Here is a 21162-nt window from a genome sequence, read left to right on the forward strand (position 1 = left end):
CTTCTCCTTCTTCCTCTTCTTCTCTAGCCCACACATTAAGCCCCGCTTTAACCAAGCCGTATGAATGTGTCTTAGTCCATGGCCTAGAGGGGTAACGAAATGCCAAGGTCCTGGCAGGCTGATTCTGACATAACCGTCCCATGAGAAACAAGAGACCCAAGTTGGCAGCTCCTGCCAGCTCACATATAAAGCCCCTCCTTAACCAAGCCGTATGAACGTGCCTTATTGGGCTCTGGGAGTAACGTGAATACCAGGGTTCTGGCAGGCTGATTCTGACATAACCGTCCCATGTGAAACGAGAGACCCAAGTTGGCAGCTCCTGCCAGCTTGGGGTCGTCTACGGGGGTCGTCTAAAGGTCAAAGGTCAATGGGGGTCACCGCCGGGCCACGCTGACGGCTCAAACTGCGAGCAGTATTGCTTTCGCAATAAAACAAATTCCACCACTTTCTCAGTCATGTTCCTCGGCCGTTCCCTATGTGATGCGCCCGTTCCACAAATATCGACAGCGAAGCTTGTTGATGGTCGTTGACCCCATAGCTATGATAAACTTTACGCTCTCACCAGAGATCGGACGTTTTGTTCCAACTGCGCCCCTTACTAAGCTTCGTATCGGAACGTTACAGAGCGGTGCATTTGAACTCCAATGGTTGCACTACCAGTGACCATAAAATGACGAAATGAGAAAAGGTATGGCGTCATTTAGATGCAGAAGCGTTAGGCTGGAGGTTCTCACACGGTATACCGTGAAATGCATCTTCATCTTTGGCCGATGTACGATACAGGTGCACGTTTCAATACGTGTCGTCACTTCTCCATCCCCAAGTGAAAAAATTTCGAATGTACCAATTCGCACTCTCTTCTTATCATTCTCCACAACTCCGTGCACATCTCATTCCGCGTTTTATTCACTAACACTGGCTTCCATGTTACCTAGAATACTAGTATGACGCAGTGGTACGTTGCTTTATGCGTTGGGAAACAACACGAAACACCGAACCGTATCACGTCCACGCGCGAACATTTCTCAGCACCCCCTCCTTTTCATTCTCTCCCGCAGGCACACACCGGAAGCCGGTGCCATGGTGGCACAGAACCAGGAAGCCGTCGCCAAAATCCACGAAACAAATGCCGCGCCAGGGGACGCCACTTCTGGGTCGCGTGAGGCAACCGGAAGCAAGCCGGAAACGCCCCTACAGCGGCAAGGGACTATCGACACCCCGCAACAGCAGCGGCAAGCAATCGAGGTATACGTACACGGGGGTTCTGGTTTCTCAACCTTGCAGTGAAAAACCGACGACAAAGAATGCTTGCCCCACTCCTTCTACTATGGATACAAGGAGAAAGCAAAAGGACCTTATTGAAGGTCAAATAATTACAAGCGGACAAAAATTGAACTAAGGCTCTATTTCGAAGGTAAATCAGCCTTGCCTTTAAAAAAAAAAATAGGAAAATTAGCACCGCGATTCCTAGGCATCCCCAGCTCAGTTCCAGGATACACAATATTCAACTCTGCAGCCATTTACAGTCAAAATATCCGTTCACATCCGATAGTCAGCATGTGTCGTGCAACTCGAAGGTCCGTAACTAAAAAAGGAACTACTTTTCTTTTTAGTTATTGCCACAGCGCGGAATATCTGATAAACCCGAATTCGCTTGTGATGTGGTTCTGATCAGGTTCAGGTACTACTCGCGTCAGCCCCACTATTTCACTAACAGCGTTACACTTCTGTTTATTTTTTGTTCCCTCTATGCCCATTCGAAACCTCGTTTGACAAGGATGTCCTGGCCCTGGCCTTGCTGGACGACACGCTGTACCAGGAGGAGCTGGGCCCTCGTCCCACGAGGGAAAGAAGCGACACCCAGCGGGACGAGGAGGGCATGCTGGAGCGCGCCAGACGCCGCTTGCTCGATGACGAGGGCGACTCGCTGGCCGACGCGGTGTGCGGCGACCGCTGCTGGCTGTTCAACCGCGCTTTCGGGCTGCCGCTGGCCGGACTAGCCATCATCACCATCTTCCTGCCCGTCAGCATCCACAGATACGGGTTCGCGCAGAATTACACGCTCCAGAACAAGGTGCGAAGGAGAACTTCCGCGTCAGGCCTATGCATTTATGGGGGGTTCCCATTAACAAGATAATTCCCATTAACAATTACTCATCAACATTAACCCAAGCGCAGCAATGCGACTACGAAGGAAAGCTGCATAGCTTTCTCAGAAACTTCGTAAAGAAAGCTTTCTACGTTGCCGGGGTTAGAACCCGGGACCACCGCTTGCGCGGGGCAGCCTCTCTACCCTATACCACCTGCTAGTCTTCACCTGCTAGTCTGCTAGTTGCGCGCGTGGGCGCAGAGTCCGCAGGCAAAGGCAAAGAGGATTCAGCTTTCAGCGGTCAGCGCGCAGTCCGACGGGAGCTAGTATATATACATAGGAGCAAAGCTATAAGTCGTCTCTTGCGTCCCGTCTCGCAGACGTCCAGCGAAACCGCGCAGTCGTTCCGTTCCGTCCAGCTGGACTTTCTCCCGGCCGGCTTGCCTCCAGATCCAGACCCAGGAGAGGCGAAGAATAGAGCGTGGCAGTTCGGAAATTCTTCATCGACTAACCGCTCCTTATTCGCCTGGCAACGCTTTCTCGAAGTCAAGGTGGGTGTCAGTGATGCCGGACGGAAGTAGCCTTTATTTGGGTGCGTGTGAGGGTTAACACAATAGCTTTAAAGGCCCCGTTCACCGAACATCCGGCGTTGGCGCTGTGAGCGAATAATCGCGAGCTTGGCGCTGGCAGGCGGTAGCTGACAACTGACATGGCCGAGCCCTGACGGGACGTAGGGTTGTCTGACGTTACGTTTGGCAGCAGCTGCCAACTCGGGCCTCTCCTTTCATATATGGGAGGCTGATATCAGAATCAGCTTGCTATGACATCTGAATTCATGTTATGCCTAGGCCAACGCAGGCACGTTCATGCGGCTTGGTTAGAGCGGGGCTTTATATGTGGACTGGTCGTGTCATACCTTAAAGACGGAGCTTAAACATACCCTATAATTTTTATTGTCTATGCACTTAAAGAGTGCTCGCCCACTACACGCCCACTACACGCCCATCTCTCATTTCCGCGCAAAACGAAACCAGCAATCAAGATAAGCTATGCGCGGTACCTGCGCTATCCTGTTCATATATATGTATATTTTAATTACTGTACTTTGAAAACCTAAATGTCGTCCGCCATCTCTAACCGTAGCCTGTTGTAGTGTTTTGTGGGTGCCATCAACGTAAAAATGCCTACTACGACCATTGTGCTATTACAGCCAATTTTATGGGAAAACATGATAAGGGTTAGAGCGTGCACAAGCAGCACAGCGCTCGCAGAGTTAAGCGTATGCCTCGACAAGGTGAATGTGTGAGGGATTTTCTTTCTAAAACATTTCTGTCCCATTTCAATGAACGATGGCAGCGCAAGGACACCTCACAGTCCAAGTCGCACAGTACTCCCAACGGATCCACGTTGGTCGGTGGTGAGTTGCCAGGAAGTGCTGCAAGCCAAAACAACACGACAGCCGATAACATCAGCACACCCATGGTGGCCTCCCGCGAGGTGTACAACGCAGCGTACGAGCCGGACCAACCGTATCTGACGTTCAAGCCGACCCGAAAAGAGCGGATTATCCAGACGAGGCGCTTTTTCGCGGCCAGGTCAGCACGACCGACAGAGTGAGTCCGACAGTACATAAGAAGCTTTCCCACATTAATAAAATAACAGCACTCTCCTTATTTTCAAAGGGTCGCCAGTAATGCGACGAAGCTTTCTATAGCCGAAGTAGGATCATGATCCACGTCCACCCGTCCAACCTCATGCCAGATGAGACATTCGCACCAAGACAAAGAGACCGAGATGGCGGCAACAGCAATTAAAAACAACCCCCGCCTTAATTGTCTTCCTCTGTACAAATTGGAGCATAACCGCCCGTTAAGCTCCATCACATGTGCACTGTTCCCTCTCCCTCAGTTACCTCCCACTCCTTCTCAAACGCCAGCTAAACCTTCATCTGGTTCAACCATAAAAATAACGCACCACTTCCGCGAAGCGTAGCCGAATGCGGTTCACAAAGCACACACTACCATAAACACTTGCACCATTAGTGGTACCACCACTCCAAAAATATGCATGACGCGATAACAATTTCGTTCAACCTGTTCTCCGATCGGCGAAAATGTCCCGTACACTAATACGCCGTCTATAATTATCAATGACCCCGCCGGGGTGGCGCAGTGGTTACGGCGCTCGACTACTGTTTCCAAAGATGCGGGATCGAATCCCGGCCTCGGCGGCCGCTTTTCCATGGAGACGAAAAGCAAGGCGACCGTGTGCTGTGCGATGTCAGTGCACGTTGAAGAACCTTAGGAGGTCGAAATTTCCGGAGCCCTCCACTACGGCGTCTCTCATAGCCTGGGTCGCTTTGGGACGTTAAACCCCACAAACTAACCAACCATAATTATCAATGTGTCAAGGGGCGGGAATCACCCTTCAAACACACGCTTCCTTTCTGTTTCATAAAGATTTGGACGCCGCATAAACGACACCGAGGACCGCCACGAAGAAAACAACGGACGAGTAGCCGAGGAAGGAAGCAGAGGAAGAAGAGAAGGAGACCGCGGGCTTCCTCCTCCTCCACCGGCCGGTAACGGCGGAGGGCAGCCGGTGCCCCCACTTCAGGGCTCGCAGCTTTGGTGCGTCTACCGACCACCCAGCATCCACGACCTGGCCGCCGCCGATGACGATGAATACCAGCTGGACGACGTACCGGTGTCCTTGTGCACCGCCGTAGTCTACTGCTGCCTCGACCTCTGGAGGCACGGGGTGCGCCTGTACCCCCACACCACCGACGAGGCGCCCGGCGCCGAACAGAGTGAGGAGCGAGAGGGTGCATAGTAAGCCTTTCATAGCCTGCCAGCTATGCAGTGGGGGCCCATACCCCAGTGTGCTATCAGGACCATCGTAATGGCCGCATGTTCAACACATTTACCCCTTAGTGACTTTCCCTGGGAAAGATGGGTTCTCCTGAGCGGAATGGCAGCATGACGAAATAGGTTAAACCGCCTCTACTGCTGCAAAAAGCACCCCGACAACATAGACATTCGGGATCCAGTTTTATACAGCAGACCATGGTTATACTATATGCCGTCTCTGAGCCGTGATGCGCCTTATCGCTTCATTTGCTCGCGCGCCCCGGGCACATCGCAAAAGCCGCGGGCGCATCACATACGCCCCGAGGGCATGTCGCATACGGTCCGGGCGCACCGCATACGCCCCGAGGGCATGTCGCACACGCTCCGGGCGCACCGCATACGCCACGGGCGCATCTCATAAGCCAGCTATGCATATACGCCCCGGGCGGATCGTACACACTCGCAGGCGAATACAACGAGGGAGATGGAGGCCCGCAGGGCATCTACCACTTCCACCGGCTGAGGACTCGTCGCGGGGCGCCGGTGACCCTGCGGCTGTACGCCATGTTGGGCGGACGCGACCAGACCACGTGGAATTTCGCCCGCAAGATGGCCCAGGCCGACCACGCCTCCGGAGACGACGGTGAGAGGTCCAGGCGGCGGGCACGGCGCCAAGAAGACGGCACGGATCGCCGTGGAGAAGGCAGCAACAAGGCGGGCAGTGGCGCCCTCTGGTCTTCGTCAGCGGCGAGCCGCCCCGTCAACTACACGGTGCTGGACAGCGTGGTGGACCTGAGCGCACGCTGGCTACAGCGCCTTGGCCTGGACGGCTTCGTCTTCAACTACAGGTGAACCTGGGCGGCCCACGAGAGCTTGGCTATGGCCGGCGGCGTACAGACCCGATGCAATCCATGAAGCTCACACTTTGTCTTCGCGACTAAAGAAGCTGGCCTGTTAAGAAACAGCTATGCTTTATGATGCATTTGCAATTAGTCAAGAGCACTGAAGGCTGCGCGCTTTGGGACAAATGGTCCCCGCGACTGAATTACTTCTCGAAGGGCTAAAGAATATGTTTTTTTTTTTATTTGTTTATGACTCGCAGAGTGTTTTACGTGGCCGTGCAACTCATTTGTTCGCGAAATAACTGTATACTTCTCAACTCCTACTTCGGGGGGCAACGAAACGTTCTAAGGACTTCAAAACCGGAAAGGACTGAACGGATTATGTATACAGAAGTTAGTCGTCCGGCAAATCATTACACTGCCATCAATCCTTGCATGGTGCAATAATAACTCGGTTGAAAGTTTGCTGCAACCGCGGACTGTAATCGCTCGGAGCGAAGACCATGCAGTTACTGCAGTTTATTCCGCTTTACGAACTTCAGGCCGCGCATGTTTCGTCCTCGCGCAGGACGGACCCACACTACCCGCGAGCGGACGCGGTCTACCTGCTTCACTTCCGCGCCTTCCACGAGCGGCTGGCCGAGCGCGGCTTCCATGCGGCCCTCGTGCTGCCGGACGCCGTGACAGCGCCAACGACCGGAGGAAGCGGCGCAGTCGGACAAACGGGGAGCGGCGGGATGGACCGGAAGAGAGGGCGCAGCGGTGTCACATCCGTGGCCCGCCTGGTGGCCACGGGATACACACCGCTCGTGCTGCCCACGCACGACCTGGTTCCCCAGGACCGGAAGCTGCACCACGAGGACGAGAAAGCGGGTGACCAGGAGATCAACGCCGCTCTACCGCCGCCACAGGACCGGAGGTCCGACCTGAACGGCACGTCCGCCGCCACCTGTCCCGCGCCGTATTCCAGCGATGACCCGGCGATGCTCACGCAGGAGAAGATGCTCGCGGGGTGCGTGCGTACACGTTGCAGTAGCCGCTCACAAACGAAGCCAGCATTATAATGCCGTCCATACAGCACTGCTCGCATGGCGCGGACTGGTAATAACGTACACTAGGCCAAAACTAAGGAAAACGTCCTTGCAGTGTGCACCGTTTAGCCATCGCGACAACAAGATGCCACATGGGAAGGCTTATCACCGTGTTCATAAGCCAATCTGTTCGAAGTCTTGTGCGTCGAAGGCTTGTTCGAAGTCCTGTGCTTGGAAAAATCGTCCTTATCATTGAACTGATAACCTTTAGCTGCATTTTAGGCCCCTATAGAAGAGCATTCGCTAAGCAACCTTTCGCCTATCCTAAACAGCTCGAATCGTCAATCGAAAATGGTGGTTGAGAACGACGCTAGAATTTCTGCTGAGTCGACAGCAGCGACGGTCGGTTATTCAATAGACTAACCCTTCCCCTTCGATAACAATTAGGGTAATATTAGTTGGCCTATTAGTTGCTCCCCAACGACCTTTTAGGACTTTAGGGGAGTGCTCCTCAGTGCTCAGTAACTAGCTCTTGTCAGTAGTTAGCAGAATGATTTTTGTAATTTCTGGCTTAATGTGGTACGCACGCACAGGCAGGCCTTCGTGCCATGTGTATTGGCGCTCAGATCACATCCCGTTGGCCACCACTGCACATTCAGGCAGCTGCTTTCTCGCATTTTGAAGCGAAAGCTCCGCTACGTCATATATCAGCCAAGGTCAACCTGTCCGGCCACTTGACCTTCAAAAAGACGGTGACGGTGCTACCCTCGCACCCCCCCCCCCCCCCCTCTAGAAAAAAAAAGCATATAACGGCTTCGCACCTGCTTTTCTCCAAAACTTAACTTGAAATAAAAAAAAATGCAGTGAATTAACTCAGCCAGGATATACGTAGCGAAAGCTCAGCTCGGCGTCTCTGTCGCGAGATGTTCTTCCCGCTCTTCCGGCGTCTCGAACCCACGCTTAGCCTTTGGTATTTCATTTGCACGCTGTCGGACGTCTTCACGCCAAGCAGTGCATGATCTCCGAGCCGTCCGACGCAGCTTCTCGCAGTCTCCAAAGATGCCGCGCACTGTACGCGCTTCATCCATGGCGCATCTGACTAGCAGTTAAGCGCACACGCCTGTGCTTATATGTTCAGTTGCGTAGTTAGACGCGTAATCATACGGAGTCGGACGCGATGAAGGAGACTCGGAGTCGGCGCAGTGGAGGGGACCGGTGAAAGGTTTGCGCATGCGCAGTGAGGCTGCACGTGACGTCACGATTCGGCGCAGTGGTGGAGACTGGCTCGGCGGAGCGGCGGAACACCAGTGGAACGGCGCATGCATAGTTGTGGGCTATAACAGGCAATGTGAAACTCTCTTCTGCCAACCTAGTTTAGCTTTCTTTACAAATATCGCCGATTAGAAAAAAGAAGGTTGTGTTACAGGAGTGCAAGATGCCGGGTTAGTTGGTACTGCATAATGAAATAAAACAGCGCAACGAACGGGACGAAACACGAAGAAAAGGAGACAAAGACACAGACGCTTTGTCTTTGTGTCTTTTGTGTCTTTGTGTTTGTGTCTGTCTCCTTTTCTTCGTGTTTCGTCCCGTTCGCTGCGCTGTTTTATTTCATTATGTGTTACAGGAGTTATCGCGGCTACACTCTCAAGGCGAAGCTTGAGCGTCAACTCTATATCAAACCGTCAAACCATACATAACCACGCTTAACACAGCTCTCGCTCGCATCACTAGGTACAAGCCATACTTAAACGCCCACAATATTATGCACAGATTTGCGCGTTTTGTCTGCGTTGTCACACTGGCTTTTGTTCGACAAACGAAACAGGACAACGACAACCAAAATACATCAACGTTGGCAGCCGGCTTCTGGAAAATAAAACGCGGCATGATGGAGAAACCGACTTTTCGTACAAAACCTACGCTGTCCTTAAACCAGACACGAAAATGCTTTCAGTGCTTATACGAGCGGAATGTAGTGCAGACGGCTACCGTTTTTTAAAAGCGCGCATCCCTGTTTCGATCGAAGCGGCTGAGTCTCGAGGTCGAGCTTAGCTCGGCTCCTCTGTCGGCATGCAGAGTTGACTGATACGGATATCGTCGACAGCTCTCATCTCTCAACCAGCCGTGGAGTACTTTCAAGAAGCGCGCCAGATACGGATGGAGCGCATTCAGAAAGCGCCGGAGACGATACACGAGATAGGCAGGCTGGAGGAGATCGCGCGGTGTATAGTTCTTGAGTAAACCTTGAGGTCGTTATCGGTATTTACATACATCTTTTATCAAGAGTGCCGACCGTAACTCGACAACGTTCCGCTTTTACTAGACGCAGTATGTCTGCAACGGGAATCATGGTTCAAACTACCTGACCTCACCCCGATTTTTTGCTTATACGCGAGAGAGCGTACAGCTCGTCAACGCTGTCTATAGGACCCAGGAGCTTGCTACCCGAAAGTTCCGCGTCCCAGGATCACACAATACATAACCCTATCATCATCCATATGACGATCGATCGGTTGAGAAGCCATCGCTCATCCCAGTTTCGGCTCGGGTTTTGCCGGAAAAGCGCCGAGGTGTTCAGGTGCACAATTCTGGAAAGAAGGCAGTTGTCATTTATGCAGGAACGCTTGACATGGAGAACACCTCGCGGACAGATATCGCGAACAGATCTCGTGCACGCGAGATTTTCACATGAATAAGCCTAGAAAGGCGTTCGCCTTAATTGCTTATACGCGAGAGAGCGTACAGCTCGTCAACGCTGTCTATAGGAAGGGAGCTTGCTACCCGAAAGTTCTGCGTCCCAGGATCACACAATACATAACCCTATCATCATCCATATGACGATCGATCGGTTGAGAAGACATCGCTCATCCCAGTTTCGGCTCGGGTTTTGCCGGTAAAGCGCCGAGGTGTTCAGGTGCACAATTCTGGAAAGAAGGCAGTTGTCATTTATGCAGGAACGCTTGACAAGGAGAACACCTCGCGGACAGATATCGCGAACAGATCTCGTGCACGCGAGATTTTCACATGCATGAGCCTAGAAAGGCGTTCGCCTTAAAAAGCGGATGCAAAATGTGAGGTCACGAGGCTTAACACAGTTCAGGCGTCCACAGAGAAAGTATGACCGATACTGCGTCTTTCGTTTCCTGAAACAGACAGAAAAACTTGAGACGTAGGAATACAATCACTAATGCGAAATCATTAGTGAGCTATGTAACAATATATGATAATTAGTGATGACAGCAGTAAATAATAATAAAATAACAAAGAACGCGAGAACGAGTGGTAAATAAAAAAAAATAAAATCAAAAGTAAAATAATAATAAAAATAAACAAAAATAATAATGTATACATAAAAAGTAAAATAAAGAAATAAACACATTACAAAGTAAAAAAGTAACAATCACAGAAACGTAGTAGTAGCGCTAATGCTTTCCCATTCTCCCAATACAGTTTCTACAGTCGACGTCTAATCTTTTTTTGTTGTTGTTTGCCTGAGCACTGCGGCATCGTCTCTTGTTTCGCAGTCCGCTGTATTTACCTCTCGCAGCGGCCAACCAATCAGTCAATTTCTTTTTCATACTGTTTTTTCTCTCGAAATGATTGACACGGCGCTTTCCTGAACTGAAACGCCTCCTTCCGGACGTGGCAACGAGCCGCCCTCTCGTTATACCTATATAGCTATAGAATAGCGACGAGACGCATTTTTTTTATGCAACCATATCGCGGTGAAATGCCACGTACAGCCGCGCACGCCCTCCCCGGCTAAACTCCGTGCTCCAACAACGCGCGGCACTTTCCGCGAAAGATTAGTATATACACACGCGGTCGCACGACCGTGTAGCGGCGAAGAGTTGCTGCCGCCCGCAAAAGCGCGCGGCTCTTCTTTCGCAAGACGCTGCGGCCATTAAGGCGATTGCCATCTCTTATGTAACGGGGTAACGGGCCATTAATCTGCACGCACGGCTAAGCGGGGAGAGATAAGCAGGAAGAGTCGCGGTTGGAAGAGTCGCGGTTGGAGTCGCATGACGGCTGCTCCACAAAGAGAGACCATTCTTCCTTGGGGACAAACAGCAAGCACACATGCGCGCACCATGCGTATGCGTAGCCCCTAAGAAACAGGTGAATGTGGAAACGCACTTGGACTCAAAATCGCTGTTTGCGTCCACATTGGCCGCTCTGCGAGCTGGGCCGAATTCGAGGCGGTCCAGACACGTGTAGACATACGTTCGCGATGCACGCGAAGCCGGCATTAGCTGGCACCGCAAGACCAACGTGCGCTCTTCCGTTAACAGAAGGTGTGCCGCTAACGAAGCGTACACAGGACACGTTAAGCCGCAAGACCGTCTATACAGCCGGTTCCGGAGTAGTCAGTAGAGACACCTGCCGAAGTTCTGCTTGGGCGAGAACTATACGTTACTTTTGCCATTTTCATCTCGGTAAAGTAATAAAGAGACGTGATTAAGGTAATCATTGATGATGCTGCTATCGATACTTAAGTACGCCTTCGCCACCTCGACATGTTCACACTGTTGGGTTCCGGTAGACTGTCCTCGTAAAGCCCCCATCAAAAGTATAGGGCTCAAGGGGCTTACTTCTAAGCTGCTAGCGAGGCTGCCTACCATATCTGGCAGTTCAAAGTTGACAGTATTGAGGACACAGGGTCATTGAGCTTTAGAAAGGTAATGGTATCTGAGAGTCCAAAATGAGGCACTCTGCAATGTTCAGAAGCAAACCACTTGGGAAATATATGCTTTTTACGGGGTTGTAAAACGCAGTCACCAGATCTGTCTCCGCTGTTATTGAACACTACACGCGCTGGTGTGCCTGACCTTTAACTGCGCTTCAGAGCGAAAGCTCTACTATCCCACGCAGAACCCAGTTTCCTCTGGCTCCGACCCAATGACCTTGAAAACAGATCAAAGTCAAACCAAGCATACACCCAAAGACTAACGATGCATTAAATGTAAACAGGTCCACAGGAAAGAAAATGATGCAGTATGTCACGATGGATGGTGGGACTCTAAAGACAGAGAGAGGAGAGGGGGGGGGGGGGGGGAGCCTAATGGGACCTGCGGAATAACTTCGATCACCTGGGGACCTTTACAGTGCACTGACGTCGAACACACATATGCATTTTGCGTTTTGACTCCACCGAAACGATGCCACAGAGAGAGAGAGAGAGGGGGGGGGGGGGGGGGATTTGCCCTCGCCAGCGCTTTTCGGCTCTAACGCACAACTTAAAGTAGCAGATATAGAAGTTTATTTTGAAACCTGGATAGATATAAACAGCTCCCTCACATTTTTTTTTATATATCGTCTCTCGGGCTCGAGCACAGTCCATGGACTGATTACCAATAGATCAGAAGAAATATACAGGCCAGCCAAAAAAGCTTGCAAGAACTTATTAGAGGCTCATACCATGGACTGATTACCAATAGATCAGAAGAAATATACAGGCCAGCCAAAAAAGCTTGCAAGAACTTATTAGAGGCTCATACTTCGGAATGAAATGCGTCCTGTGTGCACTACCATAGCCTATGGCACTACACTGGACCGTATATCCGCACACACACGCACCTGTCGATCCCGCCTCCACGGACAGAAATAGGCGAGACGTATTCGAAAGCGTTCCGGTATCTAAATATGTGAATGTACAAAACACGTCGCCGAAGCTCCTTGAAAGGCGATGCTGAATGCCGCCGATACATTCACCGCCCGCGCGCACGGCCGCCGCTTAAATGCACACGAAAGGGCGCTGGGAGTGTGCATTATAGAAGAGTATCGTAGCGAATGGCACGAGCGCATTCCTATACCGCCATGGCTCAGTCTCATCACACGTCGTACATGGTCGGACGCGCATCAATGGCGCTCGCGACGATAGCGACATCTTCCGTGCGAGCTCGACTACACGCGTGCCGCCATAGCTAGCCGTTGGCCGTACTCGGCATCGGGAGTCGCGTGCAATCCATCTAGAAAGACGCACGATTCCGACGAGCGCTCTCTCTTTCTCTCTCTCACCGCGCCTCGCAAGATGCGAAAGCGAAGCGCGTGATGCGGTGGCTGTACACCCAGAGATTGAAAACGCGTTAACAAACGAAACGACTAATACGACGGCGTTAAAGCGCGTTGCAGGGCGAATTGGAGAGCGAACGTATTGAAAGTATAAAGCTGATATATAGTCAGCGCGCGTGTCTGTGCTCTCGTCCAGCCCCGTAATTTTTTCGCTTTTCTTTTTGTGTTTTTTTTTTTTGCACTCTGTCCATTCAATAAACATGACAGCATTATAGCAACACGGAGAGAGTTCCGTTTGCTGTAAGCACGTTAAAAGAGTCCACGTACACGCTAGGGTACTACTTCCTCTTGGGCTAGAACTAAGCCATCCTTTCGACACCCTTTTCTCGCTACATAACTGTGGCAGCGCTGCACCGAACTGGCGAACCCGACTGAAGACGAGAGTGTACACGGTTTGCTTTCCGAAGCGCGGGCACGCAACACCGCGACGCGCTCATGCACGCCGTTACGGTTGCGTGCACAGGGAAAATTAAAAAAGAAGAATGAACAATGCATTTAGACAAGAGAGGGTTGTATACATCGACTTTGGAACTGCGCGCACGTTCGCTACGCGTAATCTGTCCCGAGTTCCGTGGCAGTGCATTCAGGAAAAAAATCCCGCCGATTCGAAGCGGGCGAGACAAGTGTATTTGTTCGTGCGCTTTCGCCGGATCGCTGAACGCGCAACTACGCTCTTTGAAATCCTACTTCGACAAAGCGGTAAGCGGCCGACCAATTAATAGCCGCGGCTGATCGGACAGATCGAGAGGTTGCAGCCGACTCAAATTGTCGACATTTCTGCCGCTTAATAAAAAGGTCGACGCTTAGAGATTTAAGACTTTGACCGTTTACCACATCATCAAATGGTCAAATCAAATTAATGACACACTATCATAAGAACACGTTACTCTTTAGCTGTTTCGTACTCTACGGCTTGCTCTTGAAACGTACGTCGCTCCGATCAGCTGCACGCTCACCGACTCTAGTTCACACAAAGCGGCGTATCTGAAAGCCTTTCAGATAAGCTGTAACGTTTACGAATAAGGCACCACACTTAGATCATGTGGCGTCGAACTGCGCCGAGAAAGGTGCCACGCCCACAAGCGCTAGGCGCTACCGCAGGCTCAGGTAGTACCTGCACCTCGAGCACGACACGTTTAAAACCGAACCTCCGCAGTATAGCGTCAGTAGCATCTGTGGCTCTAGGTGTAGAGGAGTCTGTACAGTCACACCACTCCGTGGCATGCGATGCAGGCGCTACGGCAAGCTGACCGTGACCATGAAGCTCAACACGCTGGTGACAGTGTCCTTCAAGGCGGACCACTACAGGCTGCGGAACCCGAAGCTCTTCAAGGAGCTCACTCCGGCCTACAAGGTGAGATGACTGCCACGTGGCATTGCTGCTGCTATTGCTGCAACTTCTCTTGCTCGCGCCAATTAGGGGGAGCGACACGCAATGTGCCGCAATTACGACAGCCTTCTTATCATGGTCGCCCAATTACCCTACCTCCAAACCGTGCTCCCCGGTTCTGGTTGCGATGGCATCGACGGACATGTTTTCCCGGCCGCGGCAACACGCGTTCCCTCACGCAAAGTTTACACTGCATGAGACGGGTGCGCGCCTTGTTAAGTCGTTACACGATAAGAGGAACGTTTCTCCGAGCATATATAATAAGATGTTTTATAGCTGTCTTGGCTTTTTTCTTTTTTTTTTTTTTTTTAGCCCAGTCTTCCCTCCTGTTCTGATCACTTTCGATCGATCGCTTCAGCGCAATCACGCTCAAATTGTAACATTCGATAGCAAAAGAAACACCGACACGAGCGACACGGCCACAGTGTTTCAAACACATATTCTTCACATCCCAGAATGCAAATATTATGCAGATTCCACTGCACTTTAGAAGGCAATTTTCTTCGTCACTGACAGTTGTAAAAGTGATGACGGCGACGATTTGATATGAACGGCGCAAGAGAAGCTTGGATATAATATGATTGGGCGCAATTTGCTTGGCACACCAACTCATTCGCGCACTCATTTAAGAAGTGTAACGATAGAGAGAAAGAGAGCGAATAAACTTGAATTCGCTGACGGAATTGTGAGGGAGGAATCCTTCTTCAGGATTCCAATGGATTGGGCTGCCTCCCAGGTGGGCACATTTGTATCGCTGCCCTGAAGCCTGTGACAGGGCAACGATACAAACGTGATTCTCAGAAGGCGACCACAAATTACAGGGATCCATCCCGACCCGCTATTCTAACGCATGACGCAGCGTTAAATCGCTCGCCGCGTGCCGTAGTGCGCTGTGACAACGGAATGGCGGCGTTCGTAAACGGCCTCCGTTTTTCAGCATATTCCCGCTTCGATCGAACCCCTGTTCCTACTTCTTTTCACTGACCCCGCGAGGTTAACCCGTTCTTTGCGCGCCAAAACCGAAAGGTCAACACGCCTGTGCACTCGCGAAGGAGCTCGGGCCGACACCGTAGCGAAAAACTGAATGCACGCTTCCTTGACGCGTGACTTGCCTCACTGCTCCCTCTAGCCCGTCTGGAAAGCCCAGCCAGCGCGGCGCGAAGCCAAGTCGCTCATTAGGCGGCCTCTTACAAGCCGACGAGGACGGCGAGATAACCGGCGGAAACACGCACACAACTACAACAGTGCAACCCCTCCTCCTCCGCTCGCAATTAGCTGGACGCTGCCTCCGCTACGTTCCTCCGTGCTTTCCTCCGTGCTCTTGTGTCAGTGTGCGTTCCCTGTGCCCGCGAGGTTGCGAGAGAACGCCTCGCTTTGCGCCTGCTTTCCAAACTTGATTCGTGGCGTCCTTGATTGGCAGGCGGCGTGCCCTTGAACAGCGAGACCGCGTTGCCGCCTCCGCCGCAGGTATTCCGCCGCTGTACCAAAAAAGAAACGCGGTACAGGCTGCCGGGCGGCGCGCGCGCGCCCGCTGCCTGTCTCCGTCTCACAAAGTTCAGTGCAGCGTTGGGCAAGGCTGAGCGCGAGATGAAACGTAAACAAAACTGAGCGGTTGCTCCGCTTCCTGCACTCAACGAAAAAAAAAAAAAAAAAAAAATCTAACACAAACCTGCCTCCTTCGATATGCTTTTGGAGACGGCTCATAGAGATCTGGAACGGCTGTCCGCGAAAATAAGCATTTCAGCGTTTCGCAATAGTGCCAACATTCAATGGAATTCCATTCTCCATACGCACATCCGACACTATATCCAATACAGTCGTGTCCACTATGAAATAGAACACCTGGTTGGCAGTCCAGACGCCCTTAAGTCACTACGAAATGGTTCAACTAGTCTTATTCCGTCCATAACATTATTTCTCTTCTTATATTTACACCGCGCACTTGTGGTTGCTTTTTGTAACGAAGTCTATCCTGGGCAGCCATTGACCTCCCCTTCTCCAAATCCCCGCCTCATATTCGGCCGTCCCAAGTATTACGACCAAATGGAAACACGAATCATGCGCAGCCAGAACTCCAAATAGCTAAGTAAAATCACCGATTCCGGGTGGGTGCGGCACCGTGTAGGGTAAGGGCTGGTAGTGAGCTACCTCTTCCCTTACATGATGGAGCACGACGCATCTGATAGCACGTGAATGTAGCGACAGAACTCTGCCGCAGGTCTCAACTCCCGGATCACATCTATTGGGTCCGCAAGACTGGCTTATACGAGCGACAACAAAGGAATTTCCATTTGGCAACGCCAGACGAGTTCGTTCTTGAATTTATCGGCTCATTAATAAAGCCTCGAGGGTTTCTCAGCTTACAGGCAGAATGCGGCTGCCCTTATCAGGCGTGTTTGCACCTAACTATACGCTGAGGTGTGGGATGGCCTATGTATATTTCGGCCAGCGCTTGCCCCACTCGGCGGCTGCGACGCGGCGGCGGCTGCAGAAGCGCGAGACGCTCTGGCGTCTCTCCAAGGTCGCACCTCGTCGGCAGCGGCGTCATGTGTCTTTCTTGGGTCTACGCAAGTCGACGACGGCTGGGCTCGGAAGAGACGAGCCCGCGACGGAGGCCAGGCAACTAAGCAGCCGCTCGTTAGGGCCCGACAACGATGCTCACTGCAGCAACACGCGCACAGGAACCCTGCGAGAGTGAAGCTGGACGGCAGGCCGCAGTGACGGAGAACGCTGAAAGTCCCTCGTCTCGGCGCGCCCGTTTCACGCAAAAACCTGCTTACGGCGGTTTGCCCTTCTCCTCTTGTTTTCGTTTTCTCGCGATCGAAGGAGCTGTAGGGCCGCCACGATTGCACAATTTTGATGCTAATGCCACAACCGAAGACAAGTTACATATGTCACGTGACCTGGTTTGACGTAACCGGGCACCATAACACCCGCGTGAGAAAGAGCTCGACTCAAAACCTCCACCCCATGTTCGCTCTTTTTTCTTCCTTTTTTTTTTAAATTTGGTGCTCTTTATCCGGCCAATAAGCAAAAGCGTGCTGCCCAACCGTGGCTTTAGCCAAGTACGGTGCATGGCAACCGAATAATTAAATACTAACAGTTGCATAAGCGTTTGGCGCGATGCCAGCTACGTAGTAATATAACGATATGAAAGCGAGTTAACCAACTCATTTTCTCCCCATATGCCCCCTGCGCATCCCAGAAACACGCACGACGTCAGCGCGCAGGAATGTGACGTCACGAGGCCGCTTCGCATCGCGCCCGGCCATTGTTTGGGTGCCAGGAAGGTTTCACAGCGCACGAAGGCAACAAAAACCAAGCCTACCCCCACGAGTCGTTTCTTCTTTGGCAACGTGTGCCTCCAGCTCACTATTTAACTCGACGCGTGCAGTCTATACGTCCTCGACATACTTGTGCTACGCGGCTTCTGCGAGCGCTCGCTGCCGGGTAATGACGTCATCAGTACTTCCGCTTCCGGTGTTGCTTTACGCTCGCAAGCCTGCTTGCTATATAGCTCTTCGCCACGTATCACGTCACGAACAGGTGACGGATGCTCATACGCCACGTGTCGAAACGTATGCCCTCAGTGAATGAGCGCCAATGCTTTTTGCTCAAGCCAGTGAGGTGCATAACGCAATTTGTTCGGCTAAATCGAGCGAAAATGCACAGTAGACAAGCCATTCTCTACGAATGCCACGGCTGCGATGATAGTTTCGAAATGAACCCGCTAACACCCGCTAACAAAAGCGGTGCCCGTCAATAAAGTGTGAACAAGGTCACTCATCTGGTGCTTCTAACTAATTCTTTTTCTCTTCGTCTCTAGTAAAATCTCCATTCTAAACGATTATATATTGCATTTCAAACTCCACACCTTCATTCGAATCGGTTAGAATTCCAGTAAGTCGTCATTTCTTTGAGGCACCACGAAAGAAAGTAAAAGTCACCACGCATGAAGCTCCTGCACTTCGCCAAACAAGTAACGTGACTATTGTGATCGATCTCTTGAAAGCCAGCCTAGCTTGCATGCCTTACACAGGATTCTGTGTTAAAAGGTTCTATGATGCTAAACTTCGTTCCTATTACAGTGTACACACTGGTTAAATATTACAAGGAAGTTAAGGAAGGATGGGAACGAAAGTCCTTAATTACCCCGCCTCGCATGCAATGATGAAGCGTCTTGACGCGTAAACATACAAGTGCGTCAGCCATGAGCTTCGCGTTAATTATTCAACTTGGAAGAACCGGCAAGCAAAACAACCGAAACGAGGACTGTCGCGGGGGCGCTAGTTAAGAAACATGAATTGCACCGCCAAGCAGCTTCATTTGCCCTTTCAGTCGCTCGTCCTGCCGCGCGAAGAACGCGCGAAAAAATAAACTGGCTGCAACTCTCGCGTCGAGTTAGGCCCCATATTTCTGAAAGCTCTGGTTAAGAGAAGCGCCAACCCGGACACCCCGTACATCAGCGCCTGAACGAACATTTTGTCGGCTGCGCGCATTTCCGCCATCGTGGCGCTGAGCGCACAGCGGAGGAGCCTCTGTATGCAAATAGAGTGCCGACGCTTCCGCTCTTACTCTTCGTCTTTAGCTCTTGCGTTCGTTCGTATAGCTGTACAGCTAGTATGAAAGCCGGTCCCTCAAACGAACACGAAAGCGAGGCTCATTCCTACATTGGGCGCGAATCGATGACCTCCATTTGCATCGTGGTGCGTCGTTTTCCCTAAGCGTTTTCCCTACTGCTCGCTCAGACACGAGCACTTTGAGATTTCTGGAATTGAGCTGGGAAAGTTTCTCTCCTCCTCCCCACTTATCGGGGCGTTAAAATGGACGCGCATAAACCCGGAGCGAAAAGTACTGGACCACTCTTGTTCGCGGGCACGTTTTTTTTTTTTTTCTTCCTTGATTCCAAATGGGGGTATACACTGACGGCACCCAATGCATTTCTTGAGCCCCGATGAGCGCAGTCAAAGGAAATGGACGGGCTGGAGTAGGGCATTAGGCTTCGTGAGTTCGTGCGGCTTCCTTTCATGCCCAACCCGTGCGTGGCGTTGGCGCGAGGAGCGAAGTCGCACCGCCACCCGTGCTGGAAGTAGGCAACACCTTGGGGAAAGATAAAAGGGTACGAAAGCTTTGACGTGTAGAATACACACTGTTTTTTTTTTTCTTCTTTGAGAGAGAGAAACAAAATATACATTTCAACATTACCGAGACAACAATAGAATACAATTAACGTCATTGTCGTTTTTTTGGGTGCGGTAATAGAGTAAACGAAAAGAAGTCTAGTGCAAGGTTGTGTCAAAGCATTTATTCATTGCCGTGAGATTCTCGTACACAGTTGACGTATGCAACCCGTTATGTCAACCTGGGATTGTCCAGGGCGCATAGCCGCAGTATAAATTTCTTATACAGTTGCATACAACTGAAGTCTGAAGTAACCGCGCCACAATTTCTCCGCGAAAGAAAGTAGTTCGCTGTTAAGGCTTTTCTGTCTACCTAAAGATCAAGCACACTAATTATAAGATACCTATTTCGATGCCTCTGGTTTGATCGGTATAGTCAAATATCAAAAACTGGTTCTGTTTACTGTTCAATATAGTAATTAATACGCACGCCGCGCGTGCATGGTCCGCAGCTGGCAACTGCTGTTATTTTTAAGGCGAACGCCGGGCTCATGCTGTCGTGGACAAAATGTATCCCGCTTTTGCGGCGGCTCTGATTGGCCTTCGCGGTATGACGTCATAAAGGTCTCGACCAATCACAGAGCACCACCACGGTATGCGCACAGTATGCACCACAGTATATGCACTATAGCACAAAAGCAAGCAACCACTGTCAGAGGGAGCCCTCACGGCACTGCAATTAAACTATACGATCATCCTCCCAATCGATTCGCCCTCGTCCGCAGGTGGGCCAGACCTCGTACCGCGAAATGTGCCGCCTCGCAAACGGTACGTGGTTCCAGAAGACCGGTGCTGCGCGCCCGCGGTCGGCGGACCCCTCGTCGCCACCGCGGCGAGGCGAAGCGACGCGCTCCTTCTACGGGCCGCGCAGCGCGTGTCTCGTGGTGCAGTCGCAGCTCGACTGGTACTCCGGGTTCGGGCCGGAGTCGGCGCGTCCCCTGCTGCTCGAAGGGCCGGGCTCGGGCTTCCTGGGCGTCGTGGCGTTCGACCTGGAGGCGGACGACTTCGCGGGCGCCTGCGGCGGCGTCAAGCACCCGCTCGTGCGGAGACTGCGCAGGATGCTCTGGCTCAACGAACAGCGCAGGCCCACGATGCCCGGCGAAGGCACCGACGACGACAGCGTCAGAAGGCGGCGCTGAAAATTAGACGAGCGTGGGTCTCATCGTTGCGCCGAATTATTAAAACGAATATAATTGCACTGATGAAGAACACCTGTTCGGCTGCTATTATGTAGTTGTTGCACTGTCACTGGATATTAAGGCGAGGGTTCGCTCTCTACTGAGGCGAGCACTCAATTGAATCACTTCAACAAATCCCACGCTGTCCCCATTCCTTAATTCCGATAACACCTTTCCAGCAACCCTTTCCCTTATTCCAAACCCTTCCACAACTTCCCAAGGGAGATTAGGAGCCTCTCCCCTGGCCGGCCTGCTCCCGTCCCCGTCGGTGGGTCGCTATTGTGGGTCGCACCCTGAGCGCCACAGCCGCCGCTGGTTCAAAGATCCCATCTCCAACCAACCTCATGCAAATAGCAGCACACGCAGGGAAGACAGCCCTTGAAGCAGCGCCGAGTTCCAGATGTGTTCCGAGTAGAGTCGCTACCGTTCCACAACTTTCAAGCCTCACCTTTCGACTGCTTCCGAGAGGTCCGAAACTCTAGAGAGTGGCAGCTTCGGCGACTATAGGGGGTCATTTGAACGGAATAGCCC

General features: G+C 51.7%; 2 protein-coding genes across 3 annotated transcripts in view; one reads left to right on the plus strand and one right to left on the minus strand.

Moving 5' to 3' along the window:
- Positions 1–21162, minus strand: part of LOC146176135 (uncharacterized) — a 350013-nt gene that overhangs the window by 223420 nt on the left and 105431 nt on the right. The window lies entirely within an intron of this gene.
- LOC146176137 (uncharacterized) lies at positions 945–20636 on the plus strand. The gene is made up of 9 exons (XM_084580726.1): positions 945–955; positions 1059–1245; positions 1778–2074; positions 3446–3684; positions 4549–4898; positions 5405–5786; positions 6349–6792; positions 14117–14237; positions 20179–20636. The coding sequence occupies exons 1-9, from the start codon at positions 945–947 to the stop codon at positions 20590–20592; spliced, it is 2445 nt and encodes an 814-aa protein (XP_084436852.1). The 3' UTR covers positions 20593–20636.

Source organism: Amblyomma maculatum, chromosome 10, assembly GCF_055883805.1.
Source record: "Amblyomma maculatum isolate TAMU_Amacu chromosome 10, ASM5588380v1, whole genome shotgun sequence".
In the NCBI taxonomy this organism is placed as follows: Eukaryota; Metazoa; Arthropoda; class Arachnida; order Ixodida; family Ixodidae; genus Amblyomma; species Amblyomma maculatum.